Source organism: Myotis yumanensis, unplaced genomic scaffold, assembly GCF_028538775.1.
Source record: "Myotis yumanensis isolate MYYU_CA2020_CCGP unplaced genomic scaffold, mMyoYum1.0.hap1 SCAF_8, whole genome shotgun sequence".
Classification (NCBI taxonomy): Eukaryota; Metazoa; Chordata; class Mammalia; order Chiroptera; family Vespertilionidae; genus Myotis; species Myotis yumanensis.
The window spans coordinates 27,759,596-27,776,230 of record NW_027223759.1 but is presented as its reverse complement, the minus strand read 5'-3'; the positions used below and the strand labels follow the sequence as shown (position 1 = coordinate 27,776,230).

The window sequence follows — 16,635 nt, the reverse complement described above, 5'->3', positions numbered from 1 at the left end:
AATACATTAAGAAGTTGACAGCTGTGTAATAGGCATCTTCAGTTGTGAAGACAGGATTAAAGAGAACCCAAATGCCTACCTGAAAATATAATAATATTTAAAATGTTCTCTGCTCACATTGAATCCAATAGTTGTTGGTATTTAAAGGGACTCACCCCACCACCAAAATGTAAGTACTTCACTGGCCCATATACCTTGGGTCCTGGTGGTCCTGGCCTTGTGCCTTCTGAATAACCTGGCTCTCCCTTATCTCCTTGGAGACCATGAATACCTGGGAAGCCTGTTTTTCCAGGGAGACCTGGGAGTCCCAAAGTTCCTCTCTTTCCTTTGGACCCTGAAATTAGGAAAGAAATCAGATAAAAGAGGTAAATACAGGGATCTTGAAGTGTTCTACTTCCAGCCTTTGCACAAACCACCTTTCTTTTAGGAAGTTGACTTTTCGGTATCACTAATATACCAGGTAGTCATAATGGATTATTTTTACACAATGTAAATATTATTTTGTTCTCACTAGTGTTCTAGTTGCACATAGTGCATTTGTCTGAAAGTAAATCTAGTTGTATTACACCAACTTTCTAAGAAATGGGAAATCAAAACAACAAAAAATCTAGAACTGGGATCTATCATAAGCTTGTAGGCTCATAGCAGGATCTTATACATTACCTGGGAACCCCATGTTCCCCATGCTTCCTGGCACTCCACGGGGGCCTGGTTCTCCAGGATTCCCATTGCTTCCAGGATCTCCTCTGGGGCCTTGAGAACAAATAAACAGTCACGTGCCCTGCATATTCCTGGACACAAGCTGCTCAATAAATATTGGTTGCCTGCATGAATTTATGTATCCAGAGCAGCCAGGCCAGTTGGTTTAAGTACTTGCTAGCTGCCTTTTTGCCTTCATATAAGGAGGGGACTGAGGACCCAGACACGTAAACTTAGAGAAAGTTAGGTTCTTGTCAGCAGGCTTTGATTTTGAATATCAAGATCATCCTAGGACCAATGCAGGGAAGTAATAGATTTCTACACTGAACATTTATTGCCAGGTAATATATTTTGATGGGATCACAGAGAATAAGGTGGCTACTTTATTTTTTTAAAATATTTTATTGATTTTTTACAGAGAGGAAGGGAGAGGGATAGAGGGCTAGAAACATCAATGAGAGAGAAACATTGATCAGCTGCCTCCTGCACACCCCCTACTGGGGATGTGCCTACAACCAAGGTACATGCCCTTGACCGGAATCGAACCTGGGACACTTGAGTCCACAGGCCGACGCTCTATCCACTGAACCAAACTGGTTAGGGCTAAGGTGTCTACTTTAATTGTTCAAAAAATTAGTTTGCAAACTCAATAACCTGATTAAAAAAGAAAGAGGCAAATTTGAAAACCTCTAAAGCATTATCTGGTTTTCTTCTATGATATGTAATATTGTGATAAATTAAAGTTTACAATACATATTAGTAGTTTCAAAATAACATTTTTAGTACAAAAATGGAACTTTGTGCATATTAATATTTTTTAGTTAATACAGGCTAACTATACACACCTTCATTTTGGTTTAATTTAGAAGCAAATTTCTGTTAGAAGACTATTAGAGCAGGATTCACATTCATACCAGAAAGTCTAGAAACACATTTTTGTTACATTTAGATTTAGGGAAACTTAAAGCCTGATATTTCTATTAGCAAGTCCACTATACCTAATGGTCCTGGTGGTCCAGGTGGCCCTTTAAGTCCTTCTAACCCTGGTAATCCGGGAATGCCTCTGTTTCCTTTCTCACCCGGCTGTCCTGTAAACCCTAAAGTGAAACAATGTATTAAAAATACAGGTTAGAATTTTATCAGAGTTATCCACATCCTGATTAACATTGATGTGATATTGTTATAATAGGATATAGGATATTTATTAAGAGAATGGGCCAATGTGGACTTATCTCTTTTTAAAAACAGGATTAAATGAGAATATTTGCACAGTAGCTGGCATGAGTTAGCTCTCAAACAAAACCAGCAATTAACAAACATTATAAGAATTAGTGGCCTAAATATAACTTTTTCTTGCTTTATCTTAGTGATGCCAGAGGATCATGTTTGTATCTACACTATCCCATTCTCAGTCCATTTATTATAACTATGGTGTATTAACTAATTAGCATATGAAAGACACTATTCTCTTTTATTTATCTTATTTAATCTGCAGGCAATCTCAGTCTATCCTCAAGCCTCCCCAGATAGAGTACAGAGATGAGAAAACTGGCCTAAGAAGTCAACGGACTAAGCTAGAGGCGCCCTGTCCATCAGTAGTAGTGATGGGACTTGAACCAAGTTCCACAGGCGGGAGAGCTCATAAACTTCCCACAACACTGTCCTGGTTTTGTAGAACACGGCTTTGATCACACTATTTTCCAGATCAAAAATATTACTCACTGCTTTTTCATACACACACCTGCGTCTCCCCTGCAGACTCCTTTAGGAGAGGGCCACAGTGGTGCTTACCTGCACCCTCAATACCTCATCCATTTGCAGTGGATGCCTTTGAGTCTTTGAGAAATTAAGATTTTAAAAATGGGTTGTATTTAAATTAGAGAGGCCTATAGCACCCTGTGCAGAATTTGTTAAGCAAATCTTTACTTGGACTATATATCCTTATGTTATAAGCATAAAAATATTTGTTGACTACAATCCCACTTCTCAAAATTACTCAACACAATATGGTTTTGCAAATGAAGATGTACATTTTTCTTTATTGTTCCCTGCTATGAAAGCTTAATTTGCAAATATTTCATTTTACCCAGCAATTCTCTTTTTTTCTAAAATTACTTGGGATTAAAATTGGTCAAGGAGACCATAAGGCAGGCTTTCTTAAAATGGATAAAACACTCTCCACCAAAGGATTTTGAGCATGAGAAGCAATTTTGGGATGCAAATGAGAAAAATTAATCCTGACGGCTGATGGAATCTAGTGGAATGTGGGGTGGAGGTTTCTATTTCAGGCAGGGAAGGTTTTTATGTGGAACTTCCTAAGGGTTTATTTTTCAACTTACTTGGCAAATAGGGGTTTTGAGACTTATGGTTTAAAAACTGACTAGGGAAAATTTAAAAACAGCTGACCAAAATGCAGAGTGGACTTAGAAATAAAGATTTCTGCATTAAAGAGGCAACATATTATTGTGCAAGGCACATGAGACCCAGTTCTAGTTCAGGCTTGGGCCACCAACTGGCTATGGGACTGTGGACAGGACACTAAACACTGGCCCTCAATTGCCAACTGGAAGGGTTCTCAATTGCCAACTGGAAGGGTTTGCCTGGATAATTCTCAGTTTTAGAATCAGCTCTGATGTTCTGGTTCTAAATGTAAGGCAGTCTGTACCTTTGAGGCCTGGTTCTCCTTTGTCCCCCTTTAAGTGAGATATTTGAGAAGGCCCAGGAAGTCCTTTAGCTCCTTTCTCCCCTGTGGCTCCTGGGGGTCCTCTCTCACCCTTTGCTCCTGGGATTCCAAAGCTACCTGTAAGACAGGAGTAACCACAGCAGTTCCTTAATTCTTTAAGTCGTTCATAAGGATGCAAAAGTTAACAGTGCTTACCATAAAACAAAACAAACAAGCCAAAACACTTGACAGTGCTGAGACCTTCATAAACAGTTTCCTAAAACAGCCTGTAGGGAAAAAAATGATCCCGTTCAAATGGGAAAAAGGAAAACAGGAAACAGCAAAATCAAATACATGGTTTCCTCAGAACTAGTTTCCCCTCAGAGAATAAAACATAACTTATGTTGCTTCCGCCTGATAACTGGAAAGCTCTTCCATCACTCACCCTTCTGTCCTGGAGAGCCTGGGGTCCCAGGAGGCCCCGGAAGGCCAATGTTGCCCGGGTAGCCCATCATCCCAATGGTTCCTCTTTCACCTGTCGAAACAAGTAACACAAAGCATATTCAGAATGAGAAAAGCAAGTGCTTTCTCCACAAAATAAATTATACTTAGAAGGAGAAAGTGGGAGCTGAAGGAATGGTTTCTGTAAATAAGAAAATAACCATAATTGTCTAGGAGATGGGTCAGTAACCAGTCTCTTATTACATCATGTATGTGGAAGTCATTGGTAGCAGATCACACTTGTGGATAAGAACAGAATATGTTTATGTTTTGGACTATTCCTCCTCCCCATCCAAGACCAATAGCTCATTTTATTTTCTTCATACCTGTTGTCTAGAGTTGAACTTATAACTAATGTATTTATTATTGTCTCACTCACTGTCAGAGGTGGAACTTGTCCATTGATATGTCCCTAGGGCCTAGAACAGTGCTGGCATGTGATAACAGCTCAATCACATGAATGAAAGGATAACTTGCAGATTAAGTTGTTACCTATGCTCTTCTCTAGAGGAAAGGCCAGTGAGGTTACATGCCAGGAGAATATTAGAATATTCTTCTGAAACATATTAACTGTCAACACAATGATGAAATAAAATGGACTATAAGGGAATGCTATGAATAACCATATGCCAGCAAATTAGATAAACTACAGAAAATGGACAAACTCCTAGAGATGCCCAGATTACCAAAACTGACTCAAGAGGAAATAGAAAATCTGTTTAGACCCATAACAAATGAATAAATTGAATTAGTAATTTATAAAATTATCACAAAGAAAAGCCCAGAACTGGATCACTTCACTGATGAATTCTACCAAACATTTTAAAAATATATACCTTTTCCACAAACTCTTCTAGAAAATGTAAGAGGAGGCATGAGTTAACTTCCCATCTGGTTCTGTAAGACCAGCATTACCCTGACACCAAAACTAGGAAGAAACATCATAAGAAAAGAAAAAAGACAGGCCCCTTTCCCTTGTAAATACAGATGCAAAAATTCTCAACAAAATACTAGCAAATCTATTTTAGTAGTAACATATAAAAAGGATTACACAGCAAAAATAATCATTAGTTTCAATAGAATATCTGAAACTAATATGATATTATATGTCAACTGTAATTGAAAAATAAAAATAAATAAATAAAAGCACAAGAAAATACCTGGTGGCCCTAAAAATCCTCGGTTTCCTGGATACCCTTTTTGACCAGGTGGTCCCATCTCGCCTTGATGACCTGGCATTCCTGGTGGTCCAGGTTCTCCAGGCAGTCCTGACCTATCCAAACCTGGAATCCCTGGGTCTCCCTTTGGTCCTGCTTCACCTTTTCTGCCTATATGTGAATGAATGAATGAATGAATGAATGAAATAAAGGAATGGACACACAAGTACTTTCCCCACCAACTAAAGAAATATTTTACGGCTGTAAATATTTAGCTTTGTGATTTGGGGCTAAATAAAACACATACTCATCGGATGGATGGATTGATTGGTTGGTTAATGTCCCCTCCTATAAAATTTTTAAGATCTCTTCTGGCTTTAGCATTCTCTGTTTCAGTGACTCTTGTAGTAATAAAAATGTAAAATTTAGATCTATTTTCTAGTTCTGCGGGCACATCCTGGGACTGCACTTAATGACTTTGCCTTAGTCTTAAACTTACAGAACACATTCAGTGCCACTCACCATGCGTGAGTCCTCACTGTAACAAATCCATGACAACAGGTTTATGTTTCATACCAGTTCCCATGAGCAATGGTCAGGACTTGCTGCTGGACAGTTCCAGAGTTAAACAGCAAAGCACCTAGCAGGAATCCCAGGCCACTTGCCCATCTAGGACTGGTTTTGAGGCCCTCCTCTTACCTTGTTGCCCTTTCAATCCATTTAAGCCTGGAAGTCCTTGGGGTCCCCGGGGACCCTCTGTGCATCTCCCTGAGAGTCCTTTTTCTCCAGGTGGTCCAGGCTTCCCTGGATCCCCTGCAAAAGAGAGTCCAAGAATATATTCCAGGGCCAAAATCCAAGGTCCTAGAATTGCTATCCCAAGTATTCTCCTGTAACTCCTGCCCCCCTAAATTGGGCCAATATTTATTATCATTAATATGTCTTATACAGAGAACACTCATTAAGAAGGAAAGAAGGAACAAAGGAGGGAAGAAGGAACAAAGGTAGAGCAACAATGTTGAGTGGAGAAATAATTAAGCCCCACAGATTCTATTTATTCATCTAGAACTTTATTTGAGAATTCTTCACCCCTAGAGCACCTACACATTCAATTTGTTGCATTTTAGCAAAGCTCACAGTGGAGAAAAGTACCTCGTGGTCCATCAAGCCCTCCAGTTCCTGGAATTCCAGGGAGACCTGGAAGTCCAGGGAGTCCAATTGCTCCATTTTCCCCAGAATTGCCTCTTTCTCCTGGAAAACCTGGTGTTCCTGGTTCTCCAGGCATGGCTAGTCCTGGTTCTCCCTGTGGCACAGAAATGGTGTTAGTATCATTATATAATGCTTCTAGATACTTATTGACTACTAGTGGCCTGGTGCATGGATTCGTGCACATTGAAAAGAAATTAATTAGAAGAAATATTCATGTGGTAATTACGTTACAGCAAAAATTACATGTCAAAATAGTATATATAATATAGTATTATAAAATTAAAACACACGTGTGATTGGCGCCTGTGGGAGCTTTATATGTATCACACATGTGTGAGTCAACATCTATTTTTAAATTTCCAGTGCACGTCATATGTACCAGCCTGTCAGATGTACGTACTGTCAGTCACTTAGCCTTTTATACATAGAGACTGGCTTGTCTTTAGGGCTATTTACTTGAAGATAACATCTTCATTATGGAGATCCTAAGTACCTTTTTTTCACAGTCACCACCATTCTATCAACTCTCCTTTTTCAACTCTAGTTGCTGACTTTTCTATAAATTTATGCATAATAATTCTTTAGATCCCCTACTTTTTCATAATACTGTGGGATTTTCTGTAAAAATCTAGATGTCTCTATGCTTGAGTTTTCTCATAACTATCCACGTTTCTTTCTAGAGTTTTTCCATTTTCTTTTTTGTTTTTAAATATTTTATTGATTTTTTACAGAGAGGAAGGGAGAGGGATAGAGAGTTAGAAACATCGATGAGAGAGAAACATTGATCAGCTCCCTCCTGCACATCTCCTACTGGGGATGTGCCCACAACCCAGGTACATGCCCTTGACCAGAATCGAACCTGGGACCTTTCAGTCCGCAGGCCGACGCTCTATCCACTGAGCCAAACCGGTTAGGGCAAGTTCTCCCATTTTAAATATGTATGTTTCTGAAGGTTAAGGAAGAAATAGAAAGACAAAACTGTCTTAACACTTTCTGTTTTCCTTTCTAAAAGGGAGGAATAGTTAAAAAAAAAAACTTAAAAAAATTCATCTGCTTTATCATTTACAAGTGTATTGATAATTTCTACACAGAGCATCCTGACTGGCAGGAACATCCTAACTGGCCAACTGTAATTGTTCCTCCTCTTCCCCATTTCAGTCTGAATTTTAATTCTCAAAGACCTTGGCTCCTGGGAGGCCTGGACTTCCAGGTAATCCTGGCTTTCCCATTTCTCCAGGACAACCTGGTGATCCTTTAGTTCCCGGAGAACCTCGGTCTCCTACAGGGAAAAAAAAATAAAGGTTGCATGATTAGTCTTATGAAAAGATTTTGGGCAGTATCTCTTTTATTTCACCTTATGTCATGAGGCAAGTAGCTATAAATGTTTTATGGAAGTTTGAGTGATGAAAAAGCCAATGGCTAAATTAGCAATTTTTAAAAATTCAATTCCAAATCAGATTACATTGGTTCCCAATTTTTAAAATTACCTTCTCCATTTTTGTTGTTTAACATCACTACAATTTTGATTCAGTATTTTTTTAAACCACTGATCTCAGTTGACCATTGGACGGACTTTTTCTTTAAGAAGCATATTTTACATTCAATATATAGCCAAATACATATTTATACACACACACACACACACACACACACACACACACACACAACCCATATCAAGATATAAAGCATTTCCAGTACCTACCTAACCTTTCTCACCATGGGTTGCTCAAGAGAATTACTTCCTAATGCCCTATAGCAGCCACTGAATGTAATGAGTTAACTTGTCTCTTTTGCTTTATGACGAGAGAACTGAGAAAGAAGCCACACACATCATTTTTTCTGTTCTGTGGTTCAGAAGAGGAAACCCTGGGTGGAGCAAAGCTGCCTTCAGAGAGTTCCTTTATGCCCCTAATTTGACCAATTTTTAATTAACAGTTAGTTTATGGGCTTCATTAGGTTTAAATGGGAAATTCGGACTCTCTTGTTTCCAGGAGCTCTTAGGCTAGTCCTGGCGCCCAGTTTGGAGTCTCCTTCGTGAAGGTGACTCCAGAGGGGATACAGCCAGGAGGCAATTTTCTTCATGCAGGGTCCAAGAAGGACGAGGCAAAAACATGGGCCAGGCTGGGTTGCTTCAGAGGTCACTGGCAAGGAATTTAGTCAAAGACATTCTTGGGACCACATGAAAAATCTGATTAGGTTTTTCATTTCAAGTACATACTCATAAATTGAGATCAATATTCCCATGTTTGGGCAGAACTGATGCATGATAAACACTGATGATACATTAATTTAAGAGATAAAGCACCAAAAAAAGGATTATTATTTCTTTTTTTTTTTGAGTTATTTTATTGAATTTATTAGGTGACATTGGTTCACAAAACCATACAGGTTTCAATAAACATCTGCATGCTGCATTGTGCACCCACCAAAGTCTCTTTCCATCCCCATTGTCTCCCAATTTGCCCACCTCTACCTAGGCCCCATTCCCTTTTTCTCTGGCTCTTACCGCACTGTTGTCTATATATTTTGTATATATGATTTTTGGCTAATCCCTTCATCTTCTTTCATCCAGTTGCCCTGCCCCTTTCCCTCCAACAGTTGTCAGCCTGTTCCATGTATCCACACCTCTGTTTCTATTTTGCTCATAAGTTTATTTTGTTCATTAGATTCCACATAATAGTGAGATCATATGGTATTTGTCTTCCTCTGAATGGCTGATTTCACTTAGCATAATAATCTCAGATTATTATTTCAACAAACACCTTAAATAATACTGAAAAAAACATGAAATTATTATAAAACCTGAAATTCTATGCAATAGCCCAGTGACTGAGGTTACTCATATATCACCCCAGATAAGACTTGATGTGTGTGTGTGTGTGTGTGTGTGTGTGTGTGTGTGTGTATGCACTTGTCAGTGGGGAGCCGCTGCATTTCTTTGGAGAGTTTTCCCTTTGATGAGAAACAGCATCTTTTTTTCCTAAAGAAAAATAACTTCTGTGGTTTATTTTGGAGTGAATGGGGAAATCAGCTCTGTGTGATTTAATATTCTTTTTTATTATAAGAGAAATGCACAAAGTGAAGAAATGTATAAATTAAAAAGTGTAGGCATCTATTCAGAAGTAAAGAAAGAATTCCTCACAATCCCACTATCAAGAAGAATCACTTTGGTGAATTTTTATGCATTTAAAAAATATGATTGAGATGAGGCTGCATAAATCAATGTGAACTCTCTCTTTTTATCTATCGTCATTGTAGGATATTTTCCCCATTTAAGACTGATGAAAGACATCATTTTAAAGGATAGTATGCATATTTCCTATGTTATTCACTATACATATTTATAGTTTCTAAATATCCACAATGAACCTTACGTTTTAAAATTTTTTTAACTTACCCTTCGGTCCAGGAGGCCCAGGGAATCCAATTCCTGGAATTCCTGGATCTCCGTCAGGCCCAGGAATACCTGGTTCACATTTTCCTGTTTGTCCTGGGAAGCCTTAACAACACATATACATCCACATCAGCAACTTTCCTTTATATTGCCTTATAACCAAATGTCAGTTTCTGTGTCATCCCAGAAATTTTTGGAAATTAAAAAAGAAGTTACCACAACCCTGACTTCCTCCCCATTCCTATCCAGTGAACTAATCATTAGGAACTAGAAATAATTTTGAAAATATAATTTATCTCCTAAAAGAATTTTTCTAAATATCTTAAATCATATAAGTCTCCCTCCATTCATATTGGCAAAGAAGTTAAGTTTTCCAATGAAGAAGCTGTGGGAACTATAGTCATCACTGGCACCCAGTCCTTGCTCCTCCACCAAAATCCATGAAGACTGTTCTGCTCATGAATTCCTCTTAAGTAACTGTTTCCACTCCCTTTTAGAATCAGAAGCAGCAATGGGAATAATCTGGGTAACTTCAAAGGACAAGAGCAAGTCCCCTGTCGGTTGCCTTGTCATCTGACAAACTGGCCTGTGCTCTCTTTGGGAGCCAATGAATATAATTTTTCCTTAAAACTGGAACAGTGTTTTCCCAGGAAAGTCTGGGTGCTGTCTGATGCCAGGCACCAGACTTGGCAAAGAGGATACTTACCAGGTGGACCGCGGGGGCCAACATAGCCTGGCAGCCCTGGTGGTCCTGGGAGCCCTGGAACTGGTGTTGAGACACTGAATTCTCCCCTAGGGCCTTAAGAAGATTTATGATCATAAAATCAGTGTGCATATTGAAGCTTTTTCTTGGTTCAGAGGAAAAATATATGATAGGATAATAAAGGGTTTATAGACATATTCCAAGAAATATGAAGAATAATCTCTGCAAAATTGGCTTAACAATGACTAGCCCATAGGAACTTTTTAACTCAATTGATAAATATTTATAAGCATCTATTATTGTCTATGCCTTGTTTTAATTAACAGCCCAACATGCTGGCCTATTGGAAGAGAGCCTATTCTGAAAAGAATTGATAATATGAATTCTGCTTAAATATTGGTGAATACTGGCAGGATACTTATTTATTGGGTAACTAGTTTTCTTAAGAAGGACATATGAAATATTGCACAAACCACGAAGTGGAGCTGATGTGGGTTTAAATCTTGGCTTTGCTCTTTGTAAGGTCTGTGAGTTTGGCTATATTTCCAAACCTCTCCAATAAATTCCTCAGGTGTCATTGTGAAAATAACACCTACCCAGCTAGTCAAGGTTTGAGATAATGTTCTGACCACAATGGCCAATATTAAAAACATGTTAGTGATTAGTACTGCCCATATATTTATACATTTATAGGAAAAATAAGTAGTGTGATGGGAAAATTGATGATAATGTATTTTAGAACATTGGAGTCTTTCACTAAAGATTCACAGTTAGAAAGAATAGAAGAGGGTTTGAAGATGGATTACAAGAGGACTGAGAAACATTTTCAGTCAAGGGCCAGATAGAAAATAGTTTCAGTTTTGTGGTTCAGATGGTTTTTGTCATAACTACTCAACTCTGCTATCATAGCATGAGAGCAGCCAGGAAGAATATGTAATGGATGAGTGTAGCAGAGTGCCAATTACACTTTGTTTATGGACACTGAAACTGAAATTTCATATAATTTTCACCTGTCACAAAATAGTATTCAAAAATTTTTCCCCAAAACATTTAAAAATATAAAAAATTCTTAGCTTTTGGATGACACATGAATAAGTGGGTTTGGACTGTTAGCTGCCATGGTTGGCCAATTCTTGGATTAAAATAGCAGCCTCAAAGGTGAGGCACAGAAAAAAAAAAAAAATATATATATATATATATATATATATATAGTTTAGTTGAATATATATATATATATATATATATATATATATATTCTCCATAAAATAAGCTTTACATACACATGTAGACAAAAATGCCAGCATACAATGTATATATGAATACTATGGGGATGTACTCTCAAAATTTTTTTAACGATGAGGGATGCTACAAAAAAATTTTGGATGGGGAGGTTTGGGGCGTGGGGGGGTGGGGGTAAGAGATCAACGAAGGACTTGTATGCATGCATATAAGCATAACCAATGGACATAAGACTGGGGGGTAGGGGAGGCCGGGGGAATGTCAAGGTGGGGGGAAAGAGGAGACATATGTAATACTCTTTGTAGTACTTTAAGCATTAAAACAAAATAAAAAATAAAAAATAATAAAAACATCAATAAAAACGTAAAAACAGAATTTGGAGACCACTGGTCCATTGGTCTCACCCTTTGAGTGACTTTAGAAGTAAAAATTGATTATGGTAGCATTACTTATTAAAAACTGTCAGTAACATGTAATTCTCATCTTTTGCCACATTCTTCACTACAGATAAATATTGATGATCAGATCCCTCCTGAATCTAGCAACTTCATTCAGTACACGTGGATCCCGAAGTTACCGGGACTTTGAAACTACTATTAGATGAATTTTCTTCATTTGTCTTAGATATTTTGAAGTTTTATTTATAATTCATTTATTGGGTTATGAGTCAAAAAGAACAAATTTGTAATCATATTAGTGGACCCTTGAGATCTAGAAGAGGCATCTCAAGATCAATTTCATAGGTTTTTTGCAACCCCTTTGCTTAGTCTGACTTTTGCAACCCTTTTGCTTAGTCTGACTTCTACTCATCTATTAGGATCTATTAATTCCATATATTTATGTCAGTAATGGATATAAACTATCCTAGGAAAGTTTAGTTGAATTGCTCAGTAATAGAAAAAATAGATTTTTCTCTAATATGTCCTATATGTTCTTTTCCCATGTCTACCTGTTGACATATTCTACTTCTTAGGAATAAGTTTCTATACACCCACCCTTGAGGGAGCTTCACTAGCTCTAGGAACCATCAACCCACCCACAGGAAAACAGGACTGGAAAGAAAACTAACCAACCGGCATCTCCAGGTGGTCCAGGGGCTCCAGGAACTCCTTGGGCGCCCTTTGGACCAGGCTCTCCCTGCGGTCCATAGCCTGGTGGTCCAGCTGGTCCTGCGGGTCCTGGGGACCCAGGGATGCCAGGATCCCCTGGAGGACCAGGGTCCCCCTTCTCACCACGGAGGGCCTGTGACAATAGGAATATGTTTGGATAGTGCTTCATTCCAGTATTTCCTTATATAGATTAATATAACCACGAATATGAATGCCACTTAGACGGTCAGGGAGAAAGTACTGAATTAAAGAGAAGTTGGCATTTGAAGGGAATTATCACTAACGTAAGGGTGCCCTATGGTTTTTGCAATTTTGTGCCCTTTGGAATTTAGTCACATTTCATCAACTGGGAACCCTGAGTCCCATTTGAGATGTCCGACAATGGGGTGCCACCCATGTGATAGTAGCCCCTCAAACCTACCTCACATGGTCAACAGTTCAAATGGAAATGACACTCATGTAATGGTACCTTTCAAAAATCAAATCAGTGCAGCTTAAAACCTTTGTTTGTTTGGTTTTCACCAGGTATTTCCACAAAGGTGATATTCCATCTGTATTAATTTTTTCTTATAAAATGTCTTTTAAAATATTTTCCAGGTTGTAACATTGAAAAGAAAATTGTATGTGTTAAAGAAGTTGATACCAACCGGTTTGCCTTTAGGTCCTGGGAATCCTTTCACTCCAGGGGTTCCAGGAATTCCATCCAAGCCCGCTCTGCCAGGCGGCCCTCTGGGCCCCGGGTCTCCTGGACTACCTGCTTCTCCCTCAGGCTGAGCTGCTTCGCCTTTTTCTCCTTTAAGTCCTGGATCACCCTGAGCACCCGGGAATCCCTAGGGTGGGAGAGACATGAGCCTGCATTGTTTTTGGGTAGAGTTGTTTTTGTGTCAAGCTCAATAGAAAATGTCAATTTTAATGAAACATGTATTTTTTTAGACACTTCTTTGGCCCACAAATATAATTTTAAGCTTTTTTCTTTTTTGTTAGCTAGACAGTACAATTCAATGCCACATACACAATAATATAATTCAATATGATACAATAAGCATCACAATTCAGATTCTGTTAGAATAGTGGTAAATTTTAACATGCATCTCTGGATAATTTAATTTAATATATTTATCCACATGTAATTTTCTGATTATTATAATCAAAATTTAAAATTTTAACAACTTTATTGAGGTATAATTTATGTATAAAATATATCCTTTGTAAGAACACAACTCAATGATTTTTAAAATAAATATATATATATCTATACTACAAACACTACAATCCAGTGTCAAAACATTTTTATTACTCCCCCAAATTCCCTTAAGCCCATTTGCAGTCAATTCCTGTTCCCAACCTCAGTCCTGGGCAACCACTGATCTGCTTTCTGTCTCTGATACCATTTTAAAATGATTATAAATTCATTATTTCATTCACACATCATTCATTCATTCAACACATAACTGTTAAGTGCCTGCCCTTTGCCAGGCACTAAACCAATAGCCTGTGTGTGATGCAACCATATTTCCAGCCAGAGTATTCCATTCTCCAAATTGAAATTAAAGCTTTATAACCATGAAATCTTACTGGGAATCCTGGAAGACCCACACTTCCTGGGGACCCTGGGCTTCCTTTAATGCCAGCTGCCCCTCGTCCTCCTGCAAAGCAGTGAATTGGTAAATATTCATTGAACACCAATTCTAAGGGTAAGGCAGTGCGTGAAAAAAATAGGGTATTTTCTTCTGAGCAAAGAAGGACAATTTCTATTTTAAAACATACAGTGCAAGAAGAGAATGGGAGTACATCACTAGGGTAACAGAAAATGTAAAAAAACAAGAGCTCAGAAATTTCAACTTCCTAAGATTCTTGTCTTTATAATTTTAAAGAGATACATTTTTATGATGATAAAAGTAATACATGCTCAATGTAAAAATAACCAGAGAAGTAAGATAATAAAAATCACCCACAAATCTACCATCAGAAGACAGTATTTGCTAAAATTTTCATGTATCTTAGTCTAAAATTTTATATCCATAAATATATACACATTGACAAATATATACATTTGTAGCTTCACTTTAAATGGGTGCACAATAAGCCTATTGTGTGGGTGAGCCATCGTTTATTCAGCTAAATGCTATTTTGAGACACTTAGATTGTTTTTCCAACTTTAGCTGTTGTAAACAATGCTCTGATAAATACCTTTGGTTATTTAATTCTCCAAATTTATCCAATTATTTTCTTTACAATAAATTCCTAAAAGTTCAACTGTAGGACCAATGGGTACACACTTTTCTAAGACTTTGGATATCTGTTGTCAAATTGCATTTTGCTGTACAATTCTAACTTCCTATAGGCATTTAAGCATCTTTGTAAAGATGATTTCTTTAGAAGATCTTTTGAATGAATTTCAGGCCAGTTTATTAACAAATATTTGTTCAGATTTATTTTTTGCAAGTTCTTTGCCATGATATATTTTTTTGACAGTAATCCAAACGGTTTTACTGCTTATATATATTCTTTGAGCTGTAGGGAAACCAAGGAAAACATCATTCAGTGAGTTGACCCTTTGTACTTGCAAAAACACTTGTCCGCAAATTGTCTGTACCTGGGGTTCCTTTTACGCCATCAAATCCTGGCAGCCCTGGGAGACCCGGAGGCCCTGGCACACAAGGACAGTCTGTGCACACGAGGCCTGGCTCCCCTGCAATGAGAGTGTGCTCGGTTACTCATACACCCCCACCACGTCCGCAGAGAGGACAGGGGGTTTCCAACTGCACAATTCTTTCTTACATTGAACATTCTTCCATGTAGTGCAAATCATGTATGGCATTTCACATATTAATAAAAAACATTTCATCTATTACATCTGTTACTTTATCCCTCTGAGCTTCTAGGTGCTCTTCGATAGAAACTCCTGTTTAGTGTAAAATAGCTACTATGCCCGTGTTTCCCTCTTTCAGTGCAGGATAAAACTCATATTCTAGGAATAGCCAATGATGTATTGCATGGTTACTAAATAAATGGCTGCTTTACAGATAAAGGAATACTTTTAGCTAATTCCTTTGGAAAACAAGCCATCTCTGACTGCCTGCTGTTTGGGATCATTGTTGCCTCAGGGAGAAAAAAGCAGTGATATTGATGGTGATGAGAATGGTAATAGAACAACCCCATTGATTGAACCAACCTTTGCGCCCATCGACACCTGGGATTCCTGGAGGCCCCACGTGGCCTGGAGGTCCCCCTTGTCCAGGGGGACCTTTGCGATATACGATGTTACCTACAAAAAGACATTGGTTTTTAAAACATTTCTTTTTTTTTTTAATATATTTTATTGATTTTTTTACAGAGAGGAAGGGAGAGAGATAGAGAGTTAGAAACATCGATGAGAGAGAAACATCCATCAGCTGCCTCCTGCACATCTCCCACTGGGTATGTGCCCGCAACCAAGGTACACGCCCTTGACCGGAATCGAACCCGGGACCCTTCAGTCCGCAGGCCGACGCTCTATCCACCGAGCCAAACCGGTTTCGGCAAAACATTTCTTTAAGTGTTTTCTTTTTCAATTAGCAGATATTTTAGTAATATGTATTATGGTATATGCATTTCCCCATTTGTTTTGGAAGCTGAGTCCTTCGAAGGTTAGCTGCACTGAAAGGCTGAAGCGTGTTGATCAGCTTTTCCTTTCACATCACCCACAGGTGATATTTATATGGTGTTTCTCATCACACAAGCAACCCATTTACCTTATTATACTATTTCCAATTACTCTAAGACTATCCCTTTAGCATTTTTAAGCAAAGGGTCAAATCTCGTGCTTCTGTGCATGTTGAATACATGATATACGTATATCTCCTTGATATATTGTAGATGCTTAATACATACCGAGGGGAAAAAATTCTGACTCAGAATGCCACCTGTTTCCTCCTCACTGCTTGTTCACAATGACTGAGTTTCTCATTCTTTTTTTAAAAATA

The 16,635-nt window shown here is 38.2% G+C and overlaps 1 protein-coding gene across 3 annotated transcripts in view; it reads right to left on the bottom strand.

Moving 5' to 3' along the window:
- The window catches only part of COL4A3 (collagen type IV alpha 3 chain), a 120,652-nt gene that overhangs the window by 24,027 nt on the left and 79,990 nt on the right, over positions 1–16,635 (bottom strand). For all 3 annotated transcript variants that reach the window (XM_070422270.1, XM_070422269.1, XM_070422271.1), the window contains exons 22-37: positions 15,846–15,938; positions 15,267–15,362; positions 14,246–14,316; positions 13,318–13,500; positions 12,635–12,803; positions 10,326–10,418; positions 9,623–9,724; positions 7,407–7,504; positions 6,169–6,319; positions 5,719–5,832; positions 5,023–5,190; positions 3,807–3,896; positions 3,365–3,499; positions 1,698–1,796; positions 664–753; positions 195–334 (exon numbers count right to left, since the gene is read on the bottom strand). In XM_070422270.1, coding sequence (XP_070278371.1) covers positions 195–334; positions 664–753; positions 1,698–1,796; positions 3,365–3,499; positions 3,807–3,896; positions 5,023–5,190; positions 5,719–5,832; positions 6,169–6,319; positions 7,407–7,504; positions 9,623–9,724; positions 10,326–10,418; positions 12,635–12,803; positions 13,318–13,500; positions 14,246–14,316; positions 15,267–15,362; positions 15,846–15,938 — 1,892 coding nt within the window. The remainder of the gene's footprint in view (positions 1–194; positions 335–663; positions 754–1,697; positions 1,797–3,364; positions 3,500–3,806; positions 3,897–5,022; positions 5,191–5,718; positions 5,833–6,168; positions 6,320–7,406; positions 7,505–9,622; positions 9,725–10,325; positions 10,419–12,634; positions 12,804–13,317; positions 13,501–14,245; positions 14,317–15,266; positions 15,363–15,845; positions 15,939–16,635) is intronic.